The 27,874-nt window shown below is 41.8% G+C and overlaps 1 protein-coding gene across 1 annotated transcript; it reads left to right on the top strand.

The window, feature by feature from the left end:
* On the top strand, nt 1–27,632 carry LOC118375772 (meprin A subunit beta-like). The gene is made up of 10 exons (XM_052489097.1): nt 1–187; nt 6,579–6,696; nt 6,789–6,967; nt 18,182–18,334; nt 23,654–23,872; nt 23,971–24,126; nt 24,283–24,507; nt 24,593–25,039; nt 25,281–25,451; nt 25,607–27,632. Exons 1-10 carry the CDS (start codon nt 1–3, stop codon nt 25,714–25,716), a joined length of 1,965 nt encoding a protein of 654 aa, XP_052345057.1. The 3' UTR covers nt 25,717–27,632.
* The last annotated feature ends 242 nt before the right edge of the window (nt 27,633–27,874 follow it).

The following is a 27,874-nucleotide window of genomic DNA, read 5'->3' on the forward strand; positions in this document are numbered from 1 at the left end:
ATGACGAATGCCTTGGGCGCCAACGTGGAGACGATGAGCGAAGGCACTTCAGCCAATGTTTGTAGACTACTTGGGGCCAATATCTTAGCCAATGTGAGCAGCCTACATGGGGACAATATTTTAGCCAGTGTGGGCAGCCTACACAGGGCCAATATTTTAGCCAATGTGGGCATGTTTGGGGCGACAGGTAGCCTAGTGGTTAGAGTGTTGGACTAGTAACTGAAAGGTTGCAAGATCAAATCCCTGAGCTGACAAGGTAAAAATCTGTCATTCAGCCCCTGAACAAGTCAGTTAACCCACTGTTCCTAGGCTGTCATTGAAAATAAGAATTTGTTCTTAACTGACTTGCCTAGTTAAAAAAATAAATAAAAGTTTGCTGGGTAAAATGTTCAGAGTTCCTTTTTGGAATGTGCTACAGACAGATGTGTCTTACTCTTCCCTCTGGCTGGGTCCCCACTGTGTATGAGTGTCTGTCTGTGGGCACACACACACGTGTCACACCTCCATGTTCACGTCCCCTCCTCCATCCAGCGTGGAGGGGCAGAGTCCACTGACAACAGGACATGTGGGCTTCTCAGTCTTTCCCCCGATACTGAGAAACAACTCACTCAAACATCAAGCCGACAGTACACAAACACACTGTGGAGGGACAAACAGACGTGTGAGGGGCACATATGGAGGAGAAATCACAGCAGTGAAAATTATAATGAGTCATAGCAGGTTCAGACAGTGTACTCTCCTAATATGAAGCCATCTTAGACAAACCTGCTTAGTGCCTGTCTTCATTTTTTTGTAATCTATTTTTTTAAACTACCCAATTTCTTTGCTAAGCAAAGAGGCAATGTTTCCTTGAATATATGTCCACATGATCTCTGACAAGTCAAAGCTTCCTGATGATTCAGGACGAGGGTCTGGCAGGGAAACAAATGCTGATTTCAGATGACACCCTCTCAGATGGCACCGAGGGGGGTGGCTCTGTCTGTTCACACACGCCCATCACTCAGGAGGACACACCATCACAGAGCCAAAAGGCATCGTTAAACCCTGATCAAATGGCCTTCCTCATCCCAACAGAGGAGCGTAGTTTAGAGTAATATACAGTATCTCCCTCATCTCATTGACTGTCTATTGAGGAAGACATGATTTTTTAAATTTCACCTTTATTTAACCAGGTAGGCTAGTTGAGAACAAGTTCTCATTTGCAACTGCGACCTGGCCAAGATAAAGCATAGCAGTGTGAACAGACAACACAGAGTTACACATGGAGTAAACAATTAACAATGATGGCCTATTGAACCATATGATGGGACCTGGGAAGACATGGAGAGGTAGTCAATCAGTGGAAAGACACAGGACGGGAGTCTCTTTGAACAAGCTGCGTCCTGCAGCTTATCCCACTATGGTGGTGACAGAAGGAGATTGGACATTGTTTTGATGCAGATAAGAGGTTGTTCCAGACAGAATGGCTGTAGTCAGGGATGGTTTGGTTCTGGCATCAGAAGAAGTGGACATGAGGAGATACTGTGGATAACAAGCACATGTAGATGAGTCATTGTAAATATCCAACCCTGAAGGCAGTGTTTCGTTGTGTTGTTTTACCCCAGCATTCCCTTTGATATGACTTGGATCAGACCAGATTGTTTGTAATACAAGGGCCCTGTACAACAACATCCACATTGCTGGTGTCTTTTTTAATCCCATTTATATGGGTGCTGTTTGTGATGCATTTCCCTCTTCATAAATGTGTAAAAAATAAAAATAAAAAATACCTTTTTTTAAATCTGATTTATCTGATCCCAGGGCTGTCTGGGATTTCCTTCAGAATAATAATAGTGGGAGTGCTAAGAGCAGCAGTAATATAATAATAATAATAATATATGCCATTTAGCTGACGCTTTTATCCAAAGCGACTTACAGTCATGTGTGCATACATTCTACGTATGGGTGGTCCCGGGAATCGAACCCACTACCCTGGCATTACAAGCGCCATGCTCTACCAACTGAGCCACAGAAGGAAGGACCAGTAAGTTAGACTTTCCTGCCACCTGGTGTCAAAACTGTGATACTGCAAGAGAGATGGAGCGAGAGAGAGAGAGAGAGAGAGAGATACCAATTAGGATTTGGCTAAAAATACTTGAATCAGTCATAGAGCCCATTGCCCTTTATGGTTGTGAGGTCTGGGGTCCGCTCACCAACCAAGACTTCACAAAATGGGACAAACACCAAATTGAGACTCTGCACGCAGAATTCTGCAAAAATATCCTCCGTGTACAACGTAAAACACCAAATAATGCATGCAGAGCAGAATTAGGCCGATACCCACTAATTATCAAAATCCAGAAAAGAGCCATTAAATTCTACAACCACCTAAAAGGAAGCGATTCACAAACCTTCCATAACAAAGCCATCACAAACAGAGAGATGAACCTGGAGAAGAGTCCCCTAAGCAAACTGGTCCTGGGGCTCTGTTCACAAACACAAACACACCCTACAGAGCCCCAGGACAACAGCACAATTAGACCCAACCAAATCATGAGAAAACAAAAAGATAATTACTTAACACATTGGAAAGAATTAACAAAAACAGAGCAAACTAGAATGCTATTTGGCCCTACACAGAGAGTACACAGCGGCAGAATACCTGACCACTGTGACTGACCCAAAATTAAGGAAAGCTTTGACTATGTACAGACTCAGTGAGCATAGCCTTGCTATTGAGAAAGGCCGCCGTAGGCAGACATGGCTCTCAAGAGAAGACAGGCTATGTGCTCACTGCCCACAAAATGAGGTGGAAACTGAGCTGCACTTCCTAACCTCCTGCCCAATGTATGACCATATTAGAGAGACATATTTCCCCCAGATCACACAGATCCACAAAGAATTCGAAAACATATCCAATTTTGAAAACTCCCATACCTACTGGGTGAAATTCCACAGTGTGCCATCACAGCAGCAAGATTTGTGACCTGTTGCCACGAGAAAAGGGCAACCAGTGAAGAACAAACACCATTGTAAATACAACCCATATTTATGCTTATTTATTTTATCTTGTGTCCTTTAATTATTTGTACATTGTGTATATGTATATATATATATATATATATATATATATATATATATATATATATATATATATATATATATATATATATATATATATATATATATGTGTGTATATATATATATATATATATATATATAATATGACATTTGTAATGTCTTTACTGTTTTGAAACTGTTGTATGTGTAATGTTTACTGATAATTTTTGTTGTTTTTCACTTTATATATTCACTTTGTATGTTGTCTACCTCACTTGCTTTGGCAATGTTAACACATGTTTCCCATGCCAATAAAGCCCTTGAATTGAATTGAATTGAATTGAATTGAGAGAGAGAGAGAGAGAGAGAGAGAGAGAGAGAGAGAGAGAGAGAGAGAGAGAGAGAGAGAGAGAGAGAGATCTACATCATTACAACACTGTATATAGCCATAACATGACATTTGTAATGTCTCTATTCCTTTGGAACTTTTGTAAGTGTAATGTTTACTGTTAATTTTTTATTGTTTATTTCACTTTTGTTTATTATCTATTTCACCTAGCCATCCAAATCCGCCTGTTTAAGGTAGAGATATGTGGGTTTTTTTTGCGTGGGCTGCGTCGCAATCTACCGCATCTGCCGATATTGCTCTTCTGCATCTGCGGTGAAAGGTGGCAGAGCTAGAGTGGTGTTTGTCAACCATGAGACTTCCCGAAAATAGGTCTTCTCACAAAAACGTCTGTAGTGTCCGAACGGTTTGGCCTACGAAGTATTCTGACCCCTCTATTGAAAGACGAGACTCTCACTATTGTGTTCTTGACATGTCTGAAGTCGGTACAGCCTCTTCTGCCAACTTCTGACTGTAGCGTCCGAATGGTTTGGGCTACACACTAATATGACCACTCAGTGGACGGCTGAGACTCTCATGAACACTCTCATGAATAGTCTGAATGTCCCCAGTACCAGTTAAAGAAACGAATGGAAGGGAAAGGGGGATACCTCGTCAGCTGTCCAACTGAATTTATTCAACTGAAATGTGTCTCCGCATTTAACCCAACCCTTCTGAATCAGAGAAGTATAAGGTACCGGTCAACAGTTTTAGAACACCTACTCATTCAAGGGTTTTTCTTTATTTGTACTATTTTCTACATTGTAGAAAGACGCTCTATTGGGTTGAGGGCTGGGAACTGACCAGGTCTGGGGACTGACCAGGCCACTCAAGCAAACTGAACTCGCTGTCATGTTCTAGGCAATGTTTTTCCACTCCTCAATTGTCCAGTGTTGGTGATCGCTTGCCCACTCGAGCTGCTTCTTCTTGTTTTTAGCTGATAGGAGTGGAACCCAGTGTGGTCATCTGTTGCAATAGTCCATCCATGACAAGGATCAACGAGTTCTGTATTCCGAGATGCCGTTCTGCACACCACTGTTGTACTGCACCCTTATTTGTCCGTTTATGGCCCGCCTGTTAGCTTGTACGACTCTTGCCATTCTCCTTCAACCTCTCATTAACAAGCTGTTTTCGCACCATTCTCGGTAAACCCTTGACAGTGTGAAAAAAGCCCAGGGGGGAGGTCGTCTTTGAGATACTGCATCCAGCACACCTGTCACTGATGTTCATTCCACACTCAAAGAAATTTAGGCCACCTGTTTTGTGCATTCTAACGTAACGGAATGCCTCGATGCCTGTCTGCCTACTTTATATATAGTAGCAAGCCACGGCCACATGACTCACAGTTTGTAGGAGCAATCCATTTTCGTGAACGGGGTTCTGTACATAAGAAACGGGCTGATATGTGTATATCCAGTATATACAGTACCAGTCAAAAGTTTGGACACACCTACTCATTCAGGGGTTTTTGCTCCCCCCCGCCGAACCATCCCGGCCTGGACGGGTTGCTAAGGTCAGGCGACCACAAATACCGTCCTTTGTGTAGCCAACCTGCAGGTTACTATGAACCTTGGCATGTGGTGTAAGTGTGTGCTGAGGCCTACTTTTTCTTTGTGTGTGTGATGTTGCCGCAAACCTATAACCATTTTTTTTTAAGAAACAAAATAATTGAAGAAACAGTAACTTTGACTGTCTGCATCCTGCCTTTGTCTGTTGTTAGCGGAACCTACAAAACGTTTTGACACAAGTAGTGAAGTAAATGGTTTAAGTTGAACAATTTCTTACCCAGTGTGTTTCTTCCTGAGCGTGCCATGGTTATTTAATAATAAAATAGTGGTGTTAGGCAGTGGTCCAGACCCAAATACAGCTTCTAACTTCACGGTGCTTCATCAGATTAGAACTACGCTCTTAGTAAAATGGTTTCAAAAGGGATCTTCAGCTGTCCCATAGGAGAACCCTTTTGAGTTCTATGTAGAAGCCTCTGTGGAAAGGGTGTTTACATGGAACCAAAAGGGTTATATCTGGAACCAAAAAGGGTTCTTCAAAGTGATCTCCTATGGGGAAAGTGACCTTGACCCTGGAAAGGATATCCAGAGAGAATATATATGCATGCCTGTCTTGTTGTGAGCTTAACTGTCTCACACGTTTTGGCTGGGGTAAGTAAAGGGTACTTTCCACATATTTATTTTCTTTTTTAGAAGGCCTACTCTAATTTATGTCTGTAGCTCAATATGTAAAAATAACTATGTTGAATTTGATAGAATATAATTTATTGTATTGTGAGAAAATTATATGCAAGTTATGCAAAACCGTAAATCTAAAGATAAAATACATTTTTAGAATTATGTTTTTGATCATTTCTTGTCTTTAAAAAAATCTATCATTCTCCCCAGGCTGTTCCTAAGGTCACAGGTAGGTCTGGATATTTTAAATGAAAATAAAATGTACTGGCTACAGTCTTTGGACCTGAGTTCTATTTTTTTGAATGAACATACTTATACTGTAGCAGGTGTTTATGTATATGGTGCTCACCATTAATATTAGAGACGTTTTCCTCTTCAAGACATCGAAGATGAGTTGGGCATTGAGAAAATAAACAAAGGTAAGGTTGACCTTAAATAAAAACATATGCAAAGTATTAATTATACAGTACATAATGCATGAATAAAACACATATTTGCAACAGTTGTGTTGAAAGAATACAGATTTATAGAAAGTCACTTAATATTTGAATAACATACTACTTATTAACCCATATTGGTTTTCTTCAGACATACGTTTACGTGAAGGGGACATGATGGTGGTGGTTACAGCAATGGTTTACATTATTTATATGTTTTAAATGATAAAGTCTACATCTGAAGAACGTGGGTTAACCAAACCGTAGTGTTCCAGAAATATCAGAGGAATGACATTCTGGGGGATAACAAACGCTGGCAGTCTCCAGTTCCCTATGTTTTATACTCAAGTCTTGGTGAGTAAAGACATGGAAATCTAATTTTGACTATCTTGTATCAAATATCATACAACTGTAGCATCTATGCTGTAAGCAGAAAAGTCACTTGTTCAAGTCCAGTTCCCAGCTGTATTATATTTATTTTGTATCACATTACTGATCTTTCTAATGTGGTCACTGTATTTTCTATTTGCACAGATATGAACACTAAAGGGATCATTCTGCGAGCCTTTGACCAGTTCAGGCTAAAACCACGCATGGACTTCCAGCCCAGAGACTCTGAGATGTACTACCTGACAATTGAGAAACGTACAGGGTAAGACATGTACTGGTGGAACATTTGGTAGATATTTTGCTAATCAACAATTAATTATATTGTATTTGTGTTAACATGTCTATCCCTGGTAGGTGCTCCTCCTATGTAGGGAGAACGTTTCCAAATGGACAGGTTGTTTCCATTGGACAGAACTGTGATATTATCGCCATCGTGGAACATGAGCTTCTACATGCTCTGGGCTTCTGGCATGAGCAGTCCAGATATGACAGGGATGAGTATGTAACCATGGTCAATGAAAACATCCTAGAAGGTCTGAGTCAATGTTTTTCCCAACTAAACAACAGCTATTTATTGTTTGTGTAGTTTTCAGATTATAGCTTTAATTTGGGATTGTTCAGGCATATACTGCTTCTGATGAACATTAATGGTGTGTAGTGAATGAATACTGTACTGTTCTAAGTCCTCATATTAGAGAAAAGGGGGAAATGTAAAATATACAGTTTGAATTAATCCAGTAGACCTTACAGTGAAATGCTTACTTACGAGCCCCTAACCAAAAGTGCAGTTTCAAAAAATACAGATAAGAATTAGAGAAAAGTAACAAGCAATTAAAGAGCAGCAGTAAAAAAATAAAAAAAATATATACAGGGGAGTGCTGGTACAGAGTCAATGTGTGGGGGCACCGGTGAGTTGAGGTAGTACGTACATGTAGGTAGAGTTCATTAAAGTGACTACGCATAGATGACAACAGAGAGTGGCAATGGTGTGCAGAGGGGAGGGGCAATGCAAATAGTCTGGGTAGCCATTTGGCTAGATGCTCAGGAGTCTTATGGCTTGGAGGTAAAAGCTTTTAAGAAGCCTCTTGGACCTAGACTTGGCGCTCCGGTACCGCTTGCCGTGTGGTAGCAGAGAGAACAGTCTATGACTAGGGTGGCTGGAGTCTTTGACAATTTTTAGGGCCTTCCTCTGATACCGCCTGGTATAGAGGTCTTGGATGGCAGGAAGCTTGGCCCCAGTAATGTACTGGGCCGTTCGCACTGTTGTCCTGGCACCACACTGCCAGGTCTCTGACCTCTCTATAGGCCGTCTCGTTGTTGTCACTGATCAGGCCTACCACTATTGTGGCATCTGCAAATGTAATGATGGTGTTGGAGTTGTGCCTGGCCGTGCAGTCATGAGTGAACAGGGAGTGCAGGAGGGGGCTGAGCACGCACCATTGAGGGGCCCCTGGGTTGAGGATCAGCGTGGCGGATGTGTTGTTACCTACCGTTACCACCTGTGGGCGGCCCGTCATCAGGAAGTCCAGGATCCAGTTGCAGAGGGAGGTGTTTAGTCCCAGGGTCCTTAGCTTAGTGATGAGCTTTGAGGGCATTATGGTGTTGAACGCTGAGCTGTAGTCAATGAATAGCATTCTCACATAGGTGTTCCTTTTGTCCAGGTGGGAAAGGGCAGTGTGGAGTGCAATAGAGATCACATCATCTGTGGATCTGTTGGGGCGGTATGCAAATTGGAGGGGGTCTGGGGTTTCTGGGATAATGGTGTTGATGTGAGCCATGACCAGCCTTTCAAAACACTTCCTGGCTACAGACGTGAGTGCTACGGGTCGGTAGTCATTTAGGGAGGTTACCTTGGTGTTCTTGGGCACAGGCACTATGGTGGTCTGCTTGAAATATGTTGGAATTACAGACTCTGTCGAAGACAGGATGAAAATGTCAGTGAAGACACTTGCCAGTTGGTCAACGCATGCTTGGATTACATGTCCTGGTAATCCGCCTGGCTCTGCGGCCTTGTGAATGTTGACCTGTTTAAAGGTCTTACTCACATAGGCTATGGAGAGCGTGATCACACAGTCGTCCGCAACAGCTGATGCTCTCATGCACGGTATCTCTGTGCATTGAAATTGGGGCGGCAGGTAGCCTAGTGGTTAGAGTGTTGGGCCAGTAACCGAAAGATTGCTTGATAATATCCCCAAGCTGACAGGGTAAAAATCTGTCATTCTGCCCCTGAACAAGGCAGTTCACCCACTATTCCCAGGCCGTCATTGTAAATAAGAATTTGTTCTTAACTGACTTGCCTAGTTAAATAAAGTTTAAATAAAAATAAATAAAAATGGCTTTGATAAAATGCAATTGTGTTGGTTATCTGTAGATTATGCCTGCCCATACCATAACTCCACCGCCACAATGAAGCACTCTGTCAGCGAGTGCCACTCATCAGCAAACTGCTCGCCCACACGATGACATACACTCTGTCTGCCATCTGCCCGGTACAGTTAAAAGCGGGATTCATCCGTGAAGAGCACACTTCTCCAGCATGCCAGTGGTGAGCATTTTCCCACTCAAGTCGTTTACGAAGCCGAACTGCAGTCAGGTCAAACCCTGGTGAGGACAACGATTTTTAAATTCTTCGCTTTTACTAACCTACAGTTTCATTAGTTGTCCGGGTGGCTGCTTTCAGAAGATTCCAAAGGTGAAGTAGCCTGATGTGGAGGTGCTGAGCTGGTGTTGTTACACGTGTTCTGCAGTTGTGAGGCTAGTTGGACGTACTGACAAATTCTTTAAAACGATGTTGGAGGCGGCTTATAGTCGAGGAATGAACATTAAATGATCTGGCAACAGCTCTGGTAGACATTCCTGCAGTCAGCATTCCAATTGCACGCTCATCTGTGGCATTGTGTTGTGTGCCAAAACTGCACATTTTAGAGTGGCCTTTTATTGTCCCTAGCACAAGGTGCACCTGTGTAATTATCATGTTGTTTAATCAGCTTCTTGATATGCTACACACTTGGCAACTAAGAAATGCTCACTAACAGGGATGTAAACATTGGGAAATGCTTAGCCTAATGGTTGTGTTTTCATATTCTAATGATTGGGACGTAGTGGCTTATTATGTCTAAGTGCTTAGCCTTTAACATTATGCTGTTTGTGACTGCTGTCTTTCCATCGGCCCTATGCAGTGGTGTAGCAGAGCCTGGTTAAGTGGGTATACTCAAACTGGCCTGCCCAGCAAAGAAAAGGCACCCTGTGTGAAAATTCATATGAGTCTTAAAAATATATTTCTCTGATTTTCACTCTCAAAAATCACAATTTTGATTCATGGAAAAACAAAAATGTGTTGTGATTATAGAATACAGCATATCTTTGTTTGTAAATAAATATATATATATATAATATATATATATATATATATATGTAAGACTACAGTTTCAGTGGTTTGTTCCAAACATCAGAAACCAAAGACTGTCCAACTACTCATTATTATGTCAACTTTTATTTGAAATGTTTCTGTATCCTTTGTTGTAGGCTCATTGCCACCACTCTCCCTCCTCCAACAGCGACTGAGGACACAACCACTCTCCCAACAGCGACTGAGGACACAACCACTCTCCCAACAACGACTGAGGACACAACCACTCTCCCAACAACGACTGAGGACACAACCACTCTCCCAACAACGACTGAGGACACAACCACTCTCCCAACAGCGACTGAGGACACAACCACTCTCCCAACAGCGACTGAGGACACAACCACTCTCCCAACAGCGACTGAGGACACAACCACAACCACTCTCCCAACAACGACTGAGGACACAACCACTCTCCCAACAACGACTGAGGACACAACCACTCTCCCAACAACGACTGAGGACACAACCACTCTCCCAACAACGACTGAGGACACAACCACTCTCCCAACAACGACTGAGGACACAACCACTCTCCCAACAACGACTGAGGACACAACCACTCTCCCAACAACGACTGAGGACACAACCACTCTCCCAACAACGACTGAGGACACAACCACTCTCCCAACAACGACTGAGGACACAACCACTCTCCCAACAACGACTGAGGACACAACCACTCCCCCAACAACGACTGAGGACACAACCACACTCCCTCCTCCAACAACGACTGAGGACACAACCACTCTCCCAACAGCGACTGAGGACACAACCACTCTCCCAACAGTGACTGAGGACACAACCACTCTCCCAACAGCGACGACTCCCAACAACGACTGAGGACACAACCACTCTCCCAACACGACTGAGGACACAACCACTCCCAACAACGACTGAGGACACAACCACTCTCCCAACAACGACTGAGGACACAACCACTCTCCCAACAGCGACTGAGGACACAACCACTCTCCCTCCTCCAACAGCGACTGAGGACACAACCACTCTCCCAACAGCGACTGAGGACACAACCACTCTCCCAACAGCGACTGAGGACACAACCACTCTCCCTCCTCCAACAGCGACTGAGGACACAACCACTCTCCCAACAGCGACTGAGGACACAACCACTCTCCCTCCTCCAACAACGACTGAGGACACAACCACTCTCCCAACAGCGACTGAGGACACAACCACTCTCCCAACAGCGGACTGAGGACCACTCTCCCAACAACCTGAGGACACAACCACTCTCCCAACCGACTCTCCCAACAGACACAACCACTCGACTGAGGACACAACCACTCTGAGGACACAACCACTCTCCCCAACCCTCCTCCAACAACGACTGAGGACACAACCACTCTCCCAACAGCGACTGAGGACACAACCACTCTGGCTCCTCCAACAACGACTGAGGACACAACCACTCTCCCAACAGCGACTGAGGACACAACCACTCTCCCAACAGCGACTGAGGACACAACCACTCTCCCAACAGTGACTGAGGACACAACCACTCTTCCAACAACGACTAAGGAAGTTAACAGGTACTCAAACCCCTCCCCCTTTACACATTACTCTAACGTTACCTCATGTCAACATTGTGGCCATAACAGTAGGTAATACATACATAATACATAATACATCATTAAAGTGAATTGTAGCCAAAGAAAATGAACACTATAATCTTTATCTCACCTCTAGCATCCTTGCCTCCTCCCCTGTGGTCATCCTTCTGACTCATCTGCTGCTGTTGACTCACTGATGTGACAGCTCCCATCCTCACCTGGCCTGTGAATATAGGGAGCAGGAGTGAAAGTCTGGTCCTGGTTGTAGGAAGTCGAGCTAGCCTATTCTAAAACCCATAGATGTTTTTTGCATTTACCAATGTAAGGAATCTGTTTAAATTCATCTTGATTTTGTCCACAACTGACAATAGGATGAGTCATCTCATGTACAGATAATTGTGAATGCAATGACAAAATGGCAAATTGACACAATTGATCATTAATGGTGGGGGACCTATATAATGACACTTTTTAAAATAATGCTTTTATTACATTTTATATTTTTCTTTCAATGAGCAGTCAATGTATTAATTCACTCCACTTCTTCTAGTTATGTTTGACTGTTATGATTGAAAATAATATATATATATTACTTAGTTATGATCATACCTAATTGTCAATGAAAATAGAAAAAATGATAAAGTAAATGTACCTTCTCAATGAATGCGATCTAATATCTTAATCATTTGAATGTGTTTCTAATAAACTGTCAGTGTGCAGCGGTGAGGACGGAGTCAGGCGCAGGACACAGAACCGAGTAAAATAACGTACTTTACTCGAAAAGAAAACCATAAAATTCCACGCAGGGAAAACACACCATAACACAGCAGTCTAATACTCAACAAGGAACAAACATGCACAAAACATATTGGGAACCAGAGGGTTAAATAGGGAAAAGAATTAGAACGGAATGGGAACCAGAGGGTTAAATAGGGAAAAGAATTAGAACGGAATGGGAACCAGAGGGTTAAATAGGGAAAAGAATTAGAACGGAATGGGAACCAGAGGGTTAAATAGGGTCATTCCCCCCACACCTCCTAATGGTCATGCTCCTCTCCATATGGTCATTCCCCCCACACCTCCTAATGGTCATGCTCCTCTCCATATGGTCATTCCCCCCACACCTCCTAATGGTCATGCTCCTCCCCATATGGTCATTCCCCCCACACCTCCTAATGGTCATGCTCCTCTCCATATGGTCATTCCCCCCACACCTCCTAATGGTCATGCTCCTCTCCATATGGTCATTCCCCCCACACCTCCTAATGGTCATGCTCCTCCCCATATGGTCATTCCCCCCACACCTCCTAATGGTCATGCTCCTCTCCATATGGTCATTCCCCCCACACCTCCTAATGGTCATGCTCCTCTCCATATGGTCATTCCCACCACACCCCCTAAACAGACTTTTGTTCTTCCTCCAACCCAATGGACATGTATTTATTCATCACTGACCACCTTTACTCCACACACAGAGATGCATACAAAGCTCTCCCTCGCCCTCCATTTGGCAAGGGAAAATAATTCTATCCTCCTAAAGCAAAAACTAAAGCAGGAAGCACCAGTGAATCGGTCTATAATAAAGTGGTCAGAAGAAGCAGATGCTAAGCTACCGGACTGTTTTGCTAGCACAGACTGTAACATATTCTGGGATTCTTCCGATGGCATTGAGAAGTACACCACATCAGTCACTGGCTTCAATAAGTGCATCGATGACGTCGTCCCCACAGTGACGTGGCAGATGTGGCATGGCTTGCAAACTATTACAGACTACAAAGGGAGGCACAGCTTTAAACAGGTCAACATTCACAAAAACGCAGGGCCAGACGGATTAACAGGATGTTTAATCCGAACATGCGCTGACCAACTCAAATGTGTCTTCACTGACATTTTCAACATGTCCCTGGCCGAGTCTGTAATACCAACATGTTTCAAGCAGACCACCACAGTCCCTGTGCCCAAGAACACTAAGATAACCTGCCTAAATGACTACTGACTCATAGCACTGACGTCTGTGAACATGCTTTGAAAGGCTGGTCATGGCTCACATCAACACCATCATCCCAGAAACCCTAGACCACCTCCAAATTGTATACCGCCCCAACAGATCAATAGATGATGCAATCTCTATTGCACTCCACACTGCCCTTTCCCACTTGGACAAAAGGAACACCTATGTGAGAATGCTATTCATTGACTACAGCTCAGCGTTCAACACCATAGAGCCCGCAAAGCTCATCACTAAGCTAAGGACCCTGTGATTATACACCTTCCTCTGCAACTGGATCCTGGGCTTCCTGACAGGTCGCCCCAGGGGGCGAGGGTAGGCAACAACACATCCACCATGCTGATCCTCAACACAGTGGCTCCACAAGGGTGCGTGCTTAGTCCCCCTTGTACTCCCTGTTCACCCATGACTGTGTCCACATCACTAAGGACCTATCATGGTCCAAGCACACCAACACAGTCGTGAAGAGGGCACGACATCGCCTCTTTCCCCTCAGGAGGCTGATAATATTTGCCACGGGCCGAAAGATCCTAAAAAAGATATACAGCTATACTATTGAGAGCATCTTGACTGGCTACATCACCGCTTGATACGGAAACAGCTTGGCATCTGACCGCAAGGCGCTACAGAGGGTAGTGCATATGACCCAGTACATCTCTGGGGCCGAGCTCCCTGCCATCCAGGACCTCCATACCAGGCGGTGTCAGAAGAAGACCCTAAAAATGGTCAAAGATTCCAGCCACTGTTGTCTATGCTACCACATGACAAGCGGTACTGGAGCACCAAGTCAAGGACAGAAATTATTCTGAACAGCTTCTACCCCCAAGCCACAAGACTGCTAAGCAGTTGATCAAATGGCCACCCAGACTATTTTTGTTGTTGTTGCACTGGCTCTATGCACACTCACTGGACTCTACCCACACACTCACTTACTTACTACACCAACACTCCTACACACACACACACTCACAAAACACACACACACACACACACTCACAAAAAACACACACCAAAGCATATGTTGATGCCACACACACAGACACACTATCACATTCTTCACATACACTGCTGCTACTGTTTATTATCTATCCTGATGGCCTAGTCAATTTTACCCCTACCTACTGTGCCTTCAGAAATATCAAAGTGGAATCATATTTTACAAATTAAAAATGAAAATCTGAAATGTCTTGAGTCAGTAGCTATTCAACCCCTTTGTTAATAAGGCAAGCCTGAATAAGTTCAGGATTAAAAATTTGCTTAACATTAGTCCTGGACATAATTTTTTAATGACTACCTCATCTTTGTACCTCACACACAATTATCTGTAAGGTACATCATTCGGGCAGTGAATTTCAAACAGATTCAACCACAAAGATATTACAATGCCTCGCATAGAAGGGAACCTAGTGGTAGATGGGTAAAAAATAAAAAAGCAGACTTTGAATATCCCTTTGAGAATGGTGAGGTTATTATTTACACTTTGGATGGTGTATCAATACACCCAGTCACTACAAACATTCAGGCATCCTTCCTATCTCAGTTGCCGGAGAGGAAGGAAACAGCTCAGGGATTTCACCATGAAGCCAATGGGGACTTTAAAACAGTTGCATAGTTTAATGGCTGTGATAGGAGAAAACTGAGGATGGATCAACAACATTATAGTTACTCCACACTACTAACCTAATTGACAGAGTGAAAAGAAGAAAGCCTGTACAGAATAAACATATTCCAAAACATGCATGCTGTTTGCAACAAGGCACTAAAGTAATACTGCAAAAAATGTGGCAAAGCAATTAACCTTTTGTCCTGAAAACTACGTTTTATGTTTGGGGCAAAAACAATACCGCACATTACGGAGTACTACTCTCCATATGTTCATGCAAAGTAGTGGCTGCCTCATGTTATGGATATGCTTGTAATTGTTAAGGACTGGGGAGTTCTTCATGATTAACAAAAACAAGTATTGGAGCTAAGCACAGGCAAAAGCCTAGAGGAAAATCTGGTTGTCCGCTTTCCACCAGACACTGAGAGATGAATTCACATTTCAGTTGGACATTAACCTAAAACACAACGCCATATCTACACTGGAGATGCTTACCAAGAAGAGGGTGACTGTTCCTAAGTGGCCAAGTTACAGTTTTGACTTAAATCTACTTGAAAGTCTATGGCAAGACCTGAAAATCAGCAAATGATGCACAATCCAGCTGTGGAAAGATCTTAGAGACTTACTCAGAAAGACTCTTTCCCAGTCAGTTGAAGTCAGAAGTTTACATACACTTAGGTTGGAGTCATTGAAACTCATTTTTCAACCACTCCACAAATGGCAAGTCGGTTTGGACATCTTCTTTGTGCATGACACAAGTAATTTTTTCAACAATTGTTTACAGACAGATTATTTAACTTATAATTCACTGTATCACAATTCCCGTGGGTCAGAATTTGACATACACTAAGTTGACTGTGCCTTTAAACAGCTTGGAAAATTCCAGAAAATGATGTCATGGCTTTAGAAGCTTCTGATAGGCTAATTGACATAATTTGAGTCAATTGGAGGTGTACCTGTGGATGTATTTCATGGCCTACCTTCAAACTCAGTAACTCTTTGCTTGACATCAATTGTAGACCTCCACAGGTCTGGTTCATCCTTGGGAGCAATTTCCAAACGCCTGAAGGTTCCATGTTCATCTGTACAAACATTAGTATGCAAGTATAAACACCATGGGACCACGCAGCTGTCATACCGCTCAGGAAGGAGACGCCTTCTTTGGTGCGAAAAGTGCAAATCAATCCCAGAACAACAACAAAGGACCTTGTGAAGATGCGGGAGGAAACAGGAACAAAAGTATTTATATCCACAGTAAAACGAGTCCTATATCAAAATAACCTGAAAGGCCGCTCAGCAAGGAGGAAGCCACTGCTCCAAAACCGCCATAAAATGCCAGACTACGGTTTGCAACTGCACATGGGGACAAAGATCATACTTTTTGGGGGAATTTCCTCTGGTCTGATGAAACAAAAATATAACTGTTTGGCCATAATGACCATCGTTATGTTTGGAGGAAAAAGGGGAATGCTTGCAAGCCGAAGAACACCATCCCAACCGTGAAGCATGGGGGTAGCAGCATCATGTTGTGGGGGTGCTTTGCTGCAGGAGGGACTGCTGCACTTCACAAAATAGATGGCATCATGAGGCAGGACAATTATGTGGATATATTGAAGCAACATCTCAAGACATCAGTCAGGAACAATTTTAACGGCAATTTAAAGGCAATGCTACCAAATACCACTGGGAATGTGATGAAAGAAATAAAAGCTGAAATAAATAATTATCTCTGCTATTATTCTGACATTTCACATTCTTAAAATAAAGTGGTGATCCTAACTGACCTATGACAGGTCATTTTTGCTAGGGTTAAATGTCAGGAGTTGTGACAAACTGAGTTTAAATGTATTTGGCTAAGGTGTATGTAAACTTCTGACTTCAACTGTATTTTATACTTTATGTTGCATCTTGCCTATGCCGTTTTGCCATTGCTCATCCAAATATTTATATGTGAATATTCTTATTCCATTCCTTTACTTAGATTTGTGTGTATTAGGTAGTTGTTGTGGAATTGTAAGGGTTTTCTTCTGGTGAAAGAGAGGCGGACCAAAATGCAGCGTTTTTAATAAAGACAACTATACATGAACAGACTAAACAAAACAACAAAAGTGAAAACCTAAACAGTCCTATCTGGTGCAAACACAGAGACAGGAACAATCACCCACAAAACCCAACACAAAACAGGCTACCTAAATATGGTTCCCAATCAGAGACAATGACTAACACCTGCCTCTGATTGAGAACCATATCAGGCCAAACATAGAAATAGACAAACCAGACACACAACATAGAATTCCCACCCAGCTCACGTCCTGACCAACACTAAAACAAGGAAAACACATACGAACGATGGACAGAACGTGACAGGAATTGTTAGATTACATGTTAGATATTGCTGCACTGTCGGAACTAGAAGCACTAGCATTTCGCTACACTCACAATAACATCTGCTAACCTACTGTATGCGACCAATACAATTTCATTTGAAGTGTTGAAATACAATCGACACAGCAATACAAGTACCATGTTAAGTAAAGGCATAATTCGACTTATTATTTTTGTACTCAGGAAAGGGGCACAATTTTGAAAAGCGCAGCGCAAGTAAAAACAAGCACCCTAGGTACCCTGTTTGACTAGACCTCGGCGATGCACTACGGAAAGGAAGACTTCACCAATGGCAACGGATCCATAGTCATCACTAAGCAAGCAGAATGTAGTTGGCCAACGGCTGGACATGAGCTCCAATGACGTCTTAAATCTTAACATGCTGTATAACTGCAGTAAGTAAGCTGTAGAACTTTGCTCAGTGAAAGAATGAAACCAAACCATGGACTTATGTGTTTCATTAGCAGCATGTCAATAGATTTTATATTGTATTGGTGGGAATGTCGTAAAGCAGTTGACAAGGTGTTACGTCATCGGTCAGTGTTTCATTCAAAGTCAAATTTACTTTGAATGAAATACATTTAATGTATTTGAAGCTAATGGGTTCTCAGAACAGTGCATAGTGTGCATAGTCCAATGATATTTGGAGGTTATACAACATAGTGCAGGATGTGCCTTTAGCTTGTGCCTTAAGCACTATGAGTAATCCATGTGTTTGCATCACTACTTGTCTACCATGCAAATACTTCCCTTGTTCCAATTATGCAGCATCTGCGGTCACATTCCTAGAGACATGCAGCATTGAGGACAACCAGGAGTGTGGTATGACCCTCTGTGCCAGTATCAGTGCCAGCTGGGAGAGAGTGGGCAGTGTCCAAGAGGGGCCAACCTCAGACCACACCAAGCTGGGTCCTTTAAGGGGTAAGCCTCCATGTTACAATTGTTAGGGCATATTTCAATCAAACATGAAAACTTAACATTTTAATTTGACACATGATATAAGGAGTTAAACATTGATACGTTAGGTGCTGGCAGACTGGCAGTTATGTGTTTTTAGTGTTAGAAGTCATCCCTGATAGTATGGTACATCTTGTGTTTTACAGGCTCAAAGCTCGCCAAACCATGTCGCTTGACTAATTCCTCATGGCCTGCTATGATCAAGTTGATGCTGCTGATCAGATTCAGAATCACATACTATAGATCAGAACCTCATTTCCCCCTGATGTCATTGATAATACGAAGCTGACGCCAGTGTTCATGGGTCCCTCTCATATATTGATTTTTTATTTCTGACAGATACTGATCCAGTGTCTGTGGATAACAGTACCACTTTTCAAAATGGTATGTATACTGACTGACTATATACAAATTGTCTGGTGATTTATTTACAACATACATATTTTTGCTCAATACATTATTTATTTGTTATTTTTACAGAGACTGCCCTTACTTCTGCTACTAACTAACATGTCAACCACTGACAGGGAAATCAGAATCTGTACTTGTATAATTGTATCAACTTATATCACCTTTATAAACCATTTATTAGAGAGCAAATGAAACAATAAAGCGTTTTCCCCACCTCTGTTTCGGTAACAAGCTGAGGGATGGGGCTGGAGAAAAGTGACCACTCTCAAATTCATAGACAGACCTATGGATGCAAGAACTGTCCATCCATGATGTCAAAATAATAGTTTTAACCATTTTGAGGCTATTTAATATATGTTTACATCTACTTTGTTTGCAAACATTGGAGTATAACAAGCTTATATTTTGGGTTCTGATGAGGTACGCCAGTTGAACTAAGCTTGTGAGGCATTTAAGTTATATTCTTCAGGAATCAATGGGTTCATATCATTCATTTATAAGTGCAAAAAATTGATGTAGCAACTGCTGATTTCCCCTTAATAGGTGGTCCAGGTAATTCGCCTTTCCTCTTTTGTTCTCTATTACTCTTCCATTGTCCCTCAAGCAAGGAGGCTGATGACATCGCGGATTCCCATCAGACCAACTCCTTGAATGCCCTACCCCTTGAAGTTTGCAATTGCTCAAAAAAAAATGTTTTACCCTTAAGTGTGTGTACTTTACTTTATTTATACATTGGATATCACTTCAACAGTAACAGTTCAGAAATCGCTGGAGGACGTCTTTAAGAATATAACATAAATGCCTCATGAGCTTAGTTCAACTGTCGTATCCCACCAGAAACCAAAATATAAGTTTGTATTAAAGCAATGTAATTGCAATCAAAAAGCAAAAGGCATGAGGTAGGCAATAAATAGGCCATAGGAGCGATAGGCCATAGGACACTGGAGTGATAAATGAGCAGATGATGATGAGCAAGTAGATATATTGGTGTGCAAAAGAGCAGAAAAGTAAATAAAATAAAAACAGCATGGAGATGAGGTAGATAGTCCATCTGTAAATAGCCCGCCCAATCTATGTACAGCTGCAGCGATCGGTTAGCTGCTCAGATAGTTGATATTTAAAGTTGGTGAGGGAAATAAAATTCTCCAACTTCAGCGATTTTTGTAATTCGTTCCAGTCACTGGCAGCAGAGAACTGGAAGGAAAGGCGGCCAAATGAGGTGTTGGCTTTGGGGATGATCAGTGAGATATACCTTCTGGAACGTGTGCTACGGGTGGGTGTTGTTATCGTGACCAGTGAACTGAGATAAGGCGGAGCTTTACCTAGCATAGACTTATAGACGACCTGGAGCCAGTGGGTCTGGCGACGAATATGTAGCGAGGGCCAGCCGACTAGAGCATACAGGTCGCAGTGGTGGGTGGTATAAGGTGATTTGGTAACAAAAAGGATGGCACTGTGATAGATTGCATCCAGAGTGTTGGAAGCTATTTTGTAGATGACATCGCCGAAGTCGAGGATCGGTAGGATAGTCAGTTTTACTAGGGTAAGTTTGGCGGCGTGAGTGAAGGAGGCTTTGTTGCGAAATAGAAAGCCGATACTATATTTGATTTTAATGATGAGGAAAATGTTTCATTTAATCAATTTTAGAATAAGGCTGTAACGTAACAAAATATGAAAAAGTCAAGGTGTCTGAATACTTCCCGAAAGCACAGTATGTACACCGAGGATACAAAACATTAGGAACACCTTCCTAATATTGAGTTGCACCCCCTTTTGTCTTCAGAACAGCCTCGATTTGACTGTTTAAGATATACTTTGAAGAGATAGGGTTTCAGATGTTTTCAGAAGATGGGCAGGGACTCTGCTATCCTAGCTTTTAGGGGGAAGCTGGTTCCACCATTGGGGTGCCAGGACAGAGAAGATCTTGGACTGGGCTGAGCGGGAGCTGCCCTCCTGTAGGGGTGGGAGGGCCATGAGATCAGAGGTGGCAGAAGAAAGTGCTCAGGTTGGTGTGTAGATTTTAAGCATAGCCTGAAGGTAGGGTGGGACAGTTCGTCTTGCTGCTCCGTAGGCAAGTACCATGGTCTTGTAGTGGATGCGAGCTTCGACTGGAAGCCAGTGGAGTGTGCGGAGGAGTGGGGTGACATGGGAGAACTTAGAAAGGCTGAACACCAGGTGGCTGCAGCGTACTGGACCAGTTGCAGGGGTGTGATGATACAAGCGGGGGACCCAGACCACAGAGAGTTGCAATAGTCCAGATGGGAGATGACAAGTTCCTGGATTAGGACCTGCACCGCTTCCTGTCTGAGGTAGGGTCATGTTGTAGAGCATGAACCTGCAGGAGCGAGTCCCTTGTTTTCAGAGAACGACAGGGTGTTGTCCACGGTCAAGCCACAGTTCTTAAGTGCAATTACCTATTGTTATTCAGTAATTAAAGCCATTATAATTACTACAGTTATTACCTGTCCATTGATTCCCACATCTCTTTCTTACCTCCATACATCATATACCCAGATGATTTGCTTTGACAATGAAGAAGATGTCATGTTTGTTCAAGGTACACCATTTGTTACCTTGGGCAAATAAATGTTAATTAACAGTATGATAATTGTGTTTGTGATGAATAGTTGTTTGCAATGTTAACTCACAGGTCTGCAAGGAAAAACTATGGTAATAAAGAGAGTGTAAAAGTTCCAAGTCACTTCACTTCAAGTCTGGATCCTTTGCAATACCTGGACATACACTACTATAAAGACACAGAGAAGAGAAGAAACACAAGATTTGAATACGTTTGTCTTATGATTTACAACTTTCTTTTCAAATGACAACATTTGGTTTGGTGTTTGTGTTGTTGTAAAGTATTTTGAATTTGAGGTAACTTGACCATAGCAAGGACATGTTTTGTATCCATAGGAGAATGTATATTTATATTTTCCTAGTTGTGGACTTCATAACGTTGTCTCGGGTAAGAGATTGAACTGTGAATACCAATTTTATATTGATTTAAAAAATGTATTACATTTTCAAATTACAAAGACATGATCAGAAATGTTTACATGGTTAAGTTATTTATTCATTTACCCGGAATTGCTACCAAATCATATTTGTTTCTTCATCCGCAGCCTCAAGCGATTTTCAGAGGTGAGTTTGTATACTCTAGCCATACATCATTTTATTTAATATAATAACCAGAGAAGTAAATATACTAGGGAGTTTGAGTAGTCCAGACCAAAGGTTTTGCATTGGCCTATATGGGATTGACACCATTTTTTAAATGTACACTTTTGGAAAACTGTTGCCTTTAATCTACATTCAAATACAAATACAAAATGGATACTAACAATTATTAATAATTTTCTATTTCAAACTTTTTGTTATTTTGTCATTTTTCAAGATATTGAGGATTTCGACTTGGACATCAACAGAATAAACATGGGTAGGTTAAGCTGAGTTATGCAACTAGAGTTGGTTGTTGTCAGTATGTACTGCAATATTCTTTTAGACTCTGTTTTACCCTGATTCCATAGTGAATAATAATTTACAGCATTTAAACTTCCAGACTTAGACTTACGCGAGGGTGATATAATCGAGGTCAGTACACCCTACAAAAGATGATGAATTTTGATGAATATTCTGCTGGCTTCAGATGTACTCTTTCACTGTCATTTACTATTTCTGGTGTATTCAAATCATGTAGCCTCCGCATAAACGAAGGGTTCCAAGGAATACCGTTTTGAACAAGGACAAACTATGGGACCTTCCCGTCCCCTATGTGCTAGACAAAACCCTTGGTGAGTAAAAATCTTCATCAGGTCTCCATTTATAAGTCCATATATGGACAGACATCTACAAGTAACATCACACAGTAGATTATGCCTGTCACATGTGGGATGTCTTCAGGTGGGATGTCTTATGTCTATACACAGAACGTTGGCTTGTTCTTTATAAATGGAGAACTAATGATAACCTAAGTGGCCAAAACACGTTCTCCAATAAAGCACATGGGAGCTAAGATTGTAGTCTCTTTTGACTATTTACTGAACATATTATTCTGCATCCAGCATCTGCTCAGAAACAGTGGTTGTACGGATGTAATCTGTTCCTATACTGAGTGAAGGCCTTCCCACCCGGTTGATAAATAAAGGTTGGATAAGTGATGGATCGTTCCCCCAATGGCCTTAATTTGCCATCACTTTTACCATATGTTTTCTATATGAACCCAGCTTTGAATGCAAAAGGGATCATTCTGCGGGCCTTTGAGCAGTTCAGACTAAAATCATGCGTCAACTTCAAGCCCAGAGGCTCTGAGTATCACTTCATTTCAGCCCAGAAGAACAGAGGGTAAGATCATTTTTTCACTGCCTGACCACTTGAGGGAACATGGGTAGATATCTGACTTGCTTGATATTGATACAGGTTCATTTTTGTGTCTCCTTGCTTTCTTTTAATGTAGGTGTTCCTCCCACGTAGGGAGATCTTCCAAGTATGGACAGCCTCTTTCCATTGGAAATTACTGTGATCATATTGGCATTGTGGAGCATGAGTTTCTACACGCTCTGGGAATCTGGCATGAACAGTCCAGATATGACAGGGATGAATATGTGACCATTGTTTGGAAAAACATAAGACGCGGTTTGTTTACATTTTCAGTTATAAATTCTAATAATAAGGTCTACATATTTTGCATTTTTTTGTTATTAAATTAACTTTATATTCATGATGTCTTCACGATGTTAGCAAAATATTGTTTGTGAAAGTAAATGATGGTTATTTATCATGAGTGTAATAGGCTGTTTTTCAAGACTTTCATTTCAGGAAATTTTAGATTGTAAAGCAGTAATTAGGTGTCATGAATCCACTCCTTGTCTACAGGTCACGAGAGGAACTTTGTGAAAGTCTCTCCCCATTATTCGACCACCCTGGGTTTCCCGTATGACTACAGCTCGGTGCTGCATTACAGTGAGACATCCTTCAGCAAGGGAGAGGGACCTACCATCATCACTAAGCAACCTGAGTACCAAAAGATTATTGGACAACGCCTTGAAATGAGCCCACAAGATGCCTTAATGCTGAACAAGCTATACGGCTGCAGTAAGTGTGTGTCATGAAACCAAGCATGTCTACTGTCCTGCATGTCCAAGTTGAAAAACATGTATATTCTTCTCCTCCTTTCTGTTTTCCTCCTGGAGAAAAATCTATTTCATTTATGGAACATTGCAACTTCGACAACCGGAGATTGTGTGGGATGAGTCGCTGCACTAAGAGTTTGGTAGGTGGCTGGAAAAGAATGAAGACTGTCATTGGGGGGCCCTATTCTGATTTCACCAACCTGGGGAAGACAGACGGTGAGATTTAACGCTGTAGTACAGCTCACACTTTACCAACAGTTGACTACTTTATGAAAATGCTGTTAATACAGACAGTAAACTGAACTTGTGCTGTAGGACCATTAGATACAAATATCAGACAATTGTTAAAAATGCTTACCCTACTTTACCCAGGTACTGGTTTCTTTATGCACGCCAGCACAGCGTCAGGCCAGGAGGGGGACACAGCCCGGCTGGAGAGCAGGGAGATGACTCCCAGTAGGAAGTGCAGTGTCCAGTGTCTGCAGTTCTACTACTACCACAGTGGTAACGAGTCAGACCAGCTCAACATCTGGATGAGAGTGTATCGTGATGAGAGAAACCCTAATGGAACTCTACACCACATGGGCCAGATCACAGGTTAGGATGATGAGAAGGTGAATCAACCACTTGGAAAATTCACTCCTAGAAATAATAGTTGAATCTCTAGTGTCTCTCTCTGAAGGTTCCCCAGGATCTCACTGGATGCCCTACCACGTGCCCCTGAATGCCACCAAAACGTTCCAGGTGGAGTTTGAGGTGCGTAAAGGAGCAGGACAGTCTACAGGTGGGTTTTCCATCGATGACATCAACCTGTCAGAAACCGAATGCCCTCATCACACCTGGCAGATTAAAGACTTTGAGAATCTTTTAACCACCAGTGACATTAACACTGTTGTGTACAGCCCCAGATACTACTCCCCAGAGGGCTATGCCTACCAGATTTTCATTTATCTTCGTGAAATGTTGTTTGGAGTCTATGTGCGCTTAGTCTCAGGAAAGTATGATGACCAACTCCAGTGGCCTTGCCACCATCGACAAGTGACGATTCAACTGCTGGACCAGAATCCCCACACTCAGCAACGCATGTCCAAGCAAATCAGCATTACCACTGAACCCTCACTTCAGGACGGTAAGAGAAATTTAAACATTCAATACGAGTGTGTCCAAAACACAATTGAATATAGTAAGGGCACAGCTCATTTGCAACATCCAGCCTAGCTTTGATCACATTTACAAACAAACCCTTTCGAGACAGTGGCAAACAGAAATGGCCATGCTTATGAGTCAGATGACTGAATGCAAATGCTAATATTATGAGAGCCCCCATTCCCTTGCATGTGTATGACGCTAGGTATTCCTCCATTTTGCAGACTATGATTCCTGGAACAATCCCCGTAAAGTCGGAATGCTAGAAAACAGGGGTGATGAGTCCTTCTATGTAAACCCTGCTGTTGGCTACTTAAAATTCCTAACCTTGACGCAACTGAAGCATAGACAATTCCTCAAGGGAGGCAACATTTTCTTCCTCATCACCATGCAAGGTGAGCCATCAAATCCAGATGCAATTTTATTTTATTTTATCAATGGTCAACATCAGATAACATTTAATTAGGTTGAATCAGATACATAATTTCATTTTCTGTTCAGTTTTTTCCTACACACCACTTATAATGCTGATCATATTTATTTTCTCCAGATATCTCCAGTCTGCATTTTACCAACTCCCTGCCCTGTCCCAAATGGTCACCACAGAACTTAATTATAAACCCAAACAACCGTGATGAAGGCCCATGTGCCACAAAGTAAGAAAGATCAGATCAAGGACAGATTAGCATAGATTTGACTCATTCCAGGTAAATATTGTATTTTTAAAATTTAAAATCAGTATGCCCATGGTCATTATGTTATTTAGATTCATTTAATTGTATTATGTTCTATATTTATTGTAAACATCTTGCCCACCTAAATGCCATCCTGGGACAGATTATGCCTATTGTAGTCTTAACTATAATAGGCCAGTATTGATAGCAAGATTTACATCTAGTACCTGTTGACCACATTCTCGTTATCCTGCTTCAGTATGTGTTAACATGTCCTATGTTTATTTATAATCATAACTAACCACTGACTGTAATTCTGTCATATAAACACACACTTTGCATAATACTGGATGTATGTTTTATGAGATTGAAAAAGCAACAAATTGGGTGATTTGAATTTTTCCCCTGTGACACTAAATTTTGTTTGTGAAAATTAGAATATCCTCAGTGTAGGTCATTTGTCCAGTGAAAAAGTTAGGTTTGAGCCATTTATCTGCATATACTGTTGAAGTCGGAAGTTTACATACACTTAGGTTAGAGTCATTTAAACTAGTTTTTCAACCACTCCACAAATGTCTTGTTAACAAACTGTAGTTTTGGCAAGTCGGTTAGGACATCTACTTTGTGCATGACACAAGTCATTTTTCCAAAAATTGTTTACAGACAGATCATTTCACTTATAATTCACTGTATCAAAATACCAGTGGGTCAGAAGTTTACATACACTAAGTTGACTGTGCCTTTAAATAGCTTGGAAAATTCCAGAAAATGATGTCATGGCTTTAGAAGCTTCTGATAGACTAATTGACATTATTTGAGTCAATTGGAGGTGTACCTGTGGGTGTATTTCAAGGCCTACCTTCAAACTCAGTGCCCCTTTGCTTGACATCATGGGAAAATCAAAAGAAATCAGCCAAGACCTCAGAAAAAAACATTGTAGACCTCCACAAGTCTGGTTTGTCCTTGGGAGCAATTTCCAAACACCTGAAGGTACCACGTTCATCTGTACAAACATTAGTACGCAAGTATAAACATCATGGGACCACACAGCCATTATACCGCTCAGAAAGGAGACACCTTCTGTCTCCTAGAGATGAATGTACTTTGGTGTGAAAAGTGCAAATCAATCCTAGAACAGCAGCAAAGGAGCTTGTGAAGATGTTGGAGGAAACAGGTACAAAGTACCTATATCCACAGCAAAACAAGTCCTATATCAACATAACCTGAAACGCCACTCAGCAAGGAAGAAGCCACTGCTCCAAAACCGCCATAAAGAAGCCAGACAACGGTTTGCAACTGCACATGGGGACAAATATCATACTTTTTGGTTACTAGTGGTTAGAGCGTTGGACTAGTAACCAGAAGGTTGCGAGTTCAAAGCCCCGAGCTGACAAGGTACAAATCTGTTGTTCTGCCCCTGAACAGGCAGTTATCCCACTGTTCCTAGGCCGTCATTGAAAATAAGAATGTGTTCTTAACTGACTTAAGAAGTAGTTAAGAAGTAGTTAGTTAAATAAAGGTTAAAATGAAATTCAAATAAACAGATTTATTAAATATTAATTCATAATGTTTTGCATTTTGCTCGGACTTATACCCTTCGGTTTAATCTTTGATTTCTCGTTTATTCCACAAGCAGCTGTGTCTTTGTGTCATATGTTTGTACATGCAGGTATGATCCTCATCATGATCGTCCTGAGTTGATGGGGATGATTTCTAGTGAAAAGGCAAAGGTTGGCATGACAATGTAAGATTATGTGTTATTGACATGTTAATTGTTTACTCCATGTGTAACTCTGTGTTGTCTGTTCACACTGCTATGCTTTATCTTGGCCAGGTCGCAGTTGCAAATGAGAACTTGTTCTCAACTAGCCTACCTGGTTAAATAAAGGTGAAATAAAATAAAAAAATAAATGAAGATGAGGTGGAATCTGAACTTGTTTGATCACCTCCATGACGAAGGTGAGCCATTTTGCAAATCATCAAAACTTACCTGAAGTTTATCACACAGTGCAGCAATAATGTTGCTTTATAGATCCCTTGAAAAAACTTGTTTGAATTTAATTAAATAGATTTTTTTTTTAATTTTTTACAGGTGTGAATGTTATAAAGACCTGATGTGATTGATTTTCTTGCTGCAGATAATT

This window comes from Oncorhynchus keta, chromosome 31, assembly GCF_023373465.1.
Source record: "Oncorhynchus keta strain PuntledgeMale-10-30-2019 chromosome 31, Oket_V2, whole genome shotgun sequence".
NCBI classification, from domain to species: Eukaryota; Metazoa; Chordata; class Actinopteri; order Salmoniformes; family Salmonidae; genus Oncorhynchus; species Oncorhynchus keta.

Coding starts and splice junctions, on each gene's coding strand:
- LOC118375772 (XM_052489097.1), top strand. CDS start 1: ATGACGAATGCCTTGGGCGCCAACGTGGAGACGATGAGCGAAGGCACT. Junction 6,968..18,181: donor CAATGAAAACATCCTAGAAG/GTCTGAGTCAAT, acceptor CCAATTATGCAG/CATCTGCGGTCACATTCCTA. Junction 25,040..25,280: donor TGAACCCTCACTTCAGGACG/GTAAGAGAAATT, acceptor TCCATTTTGCAG/ACTATGATTCCTGGAACAAT.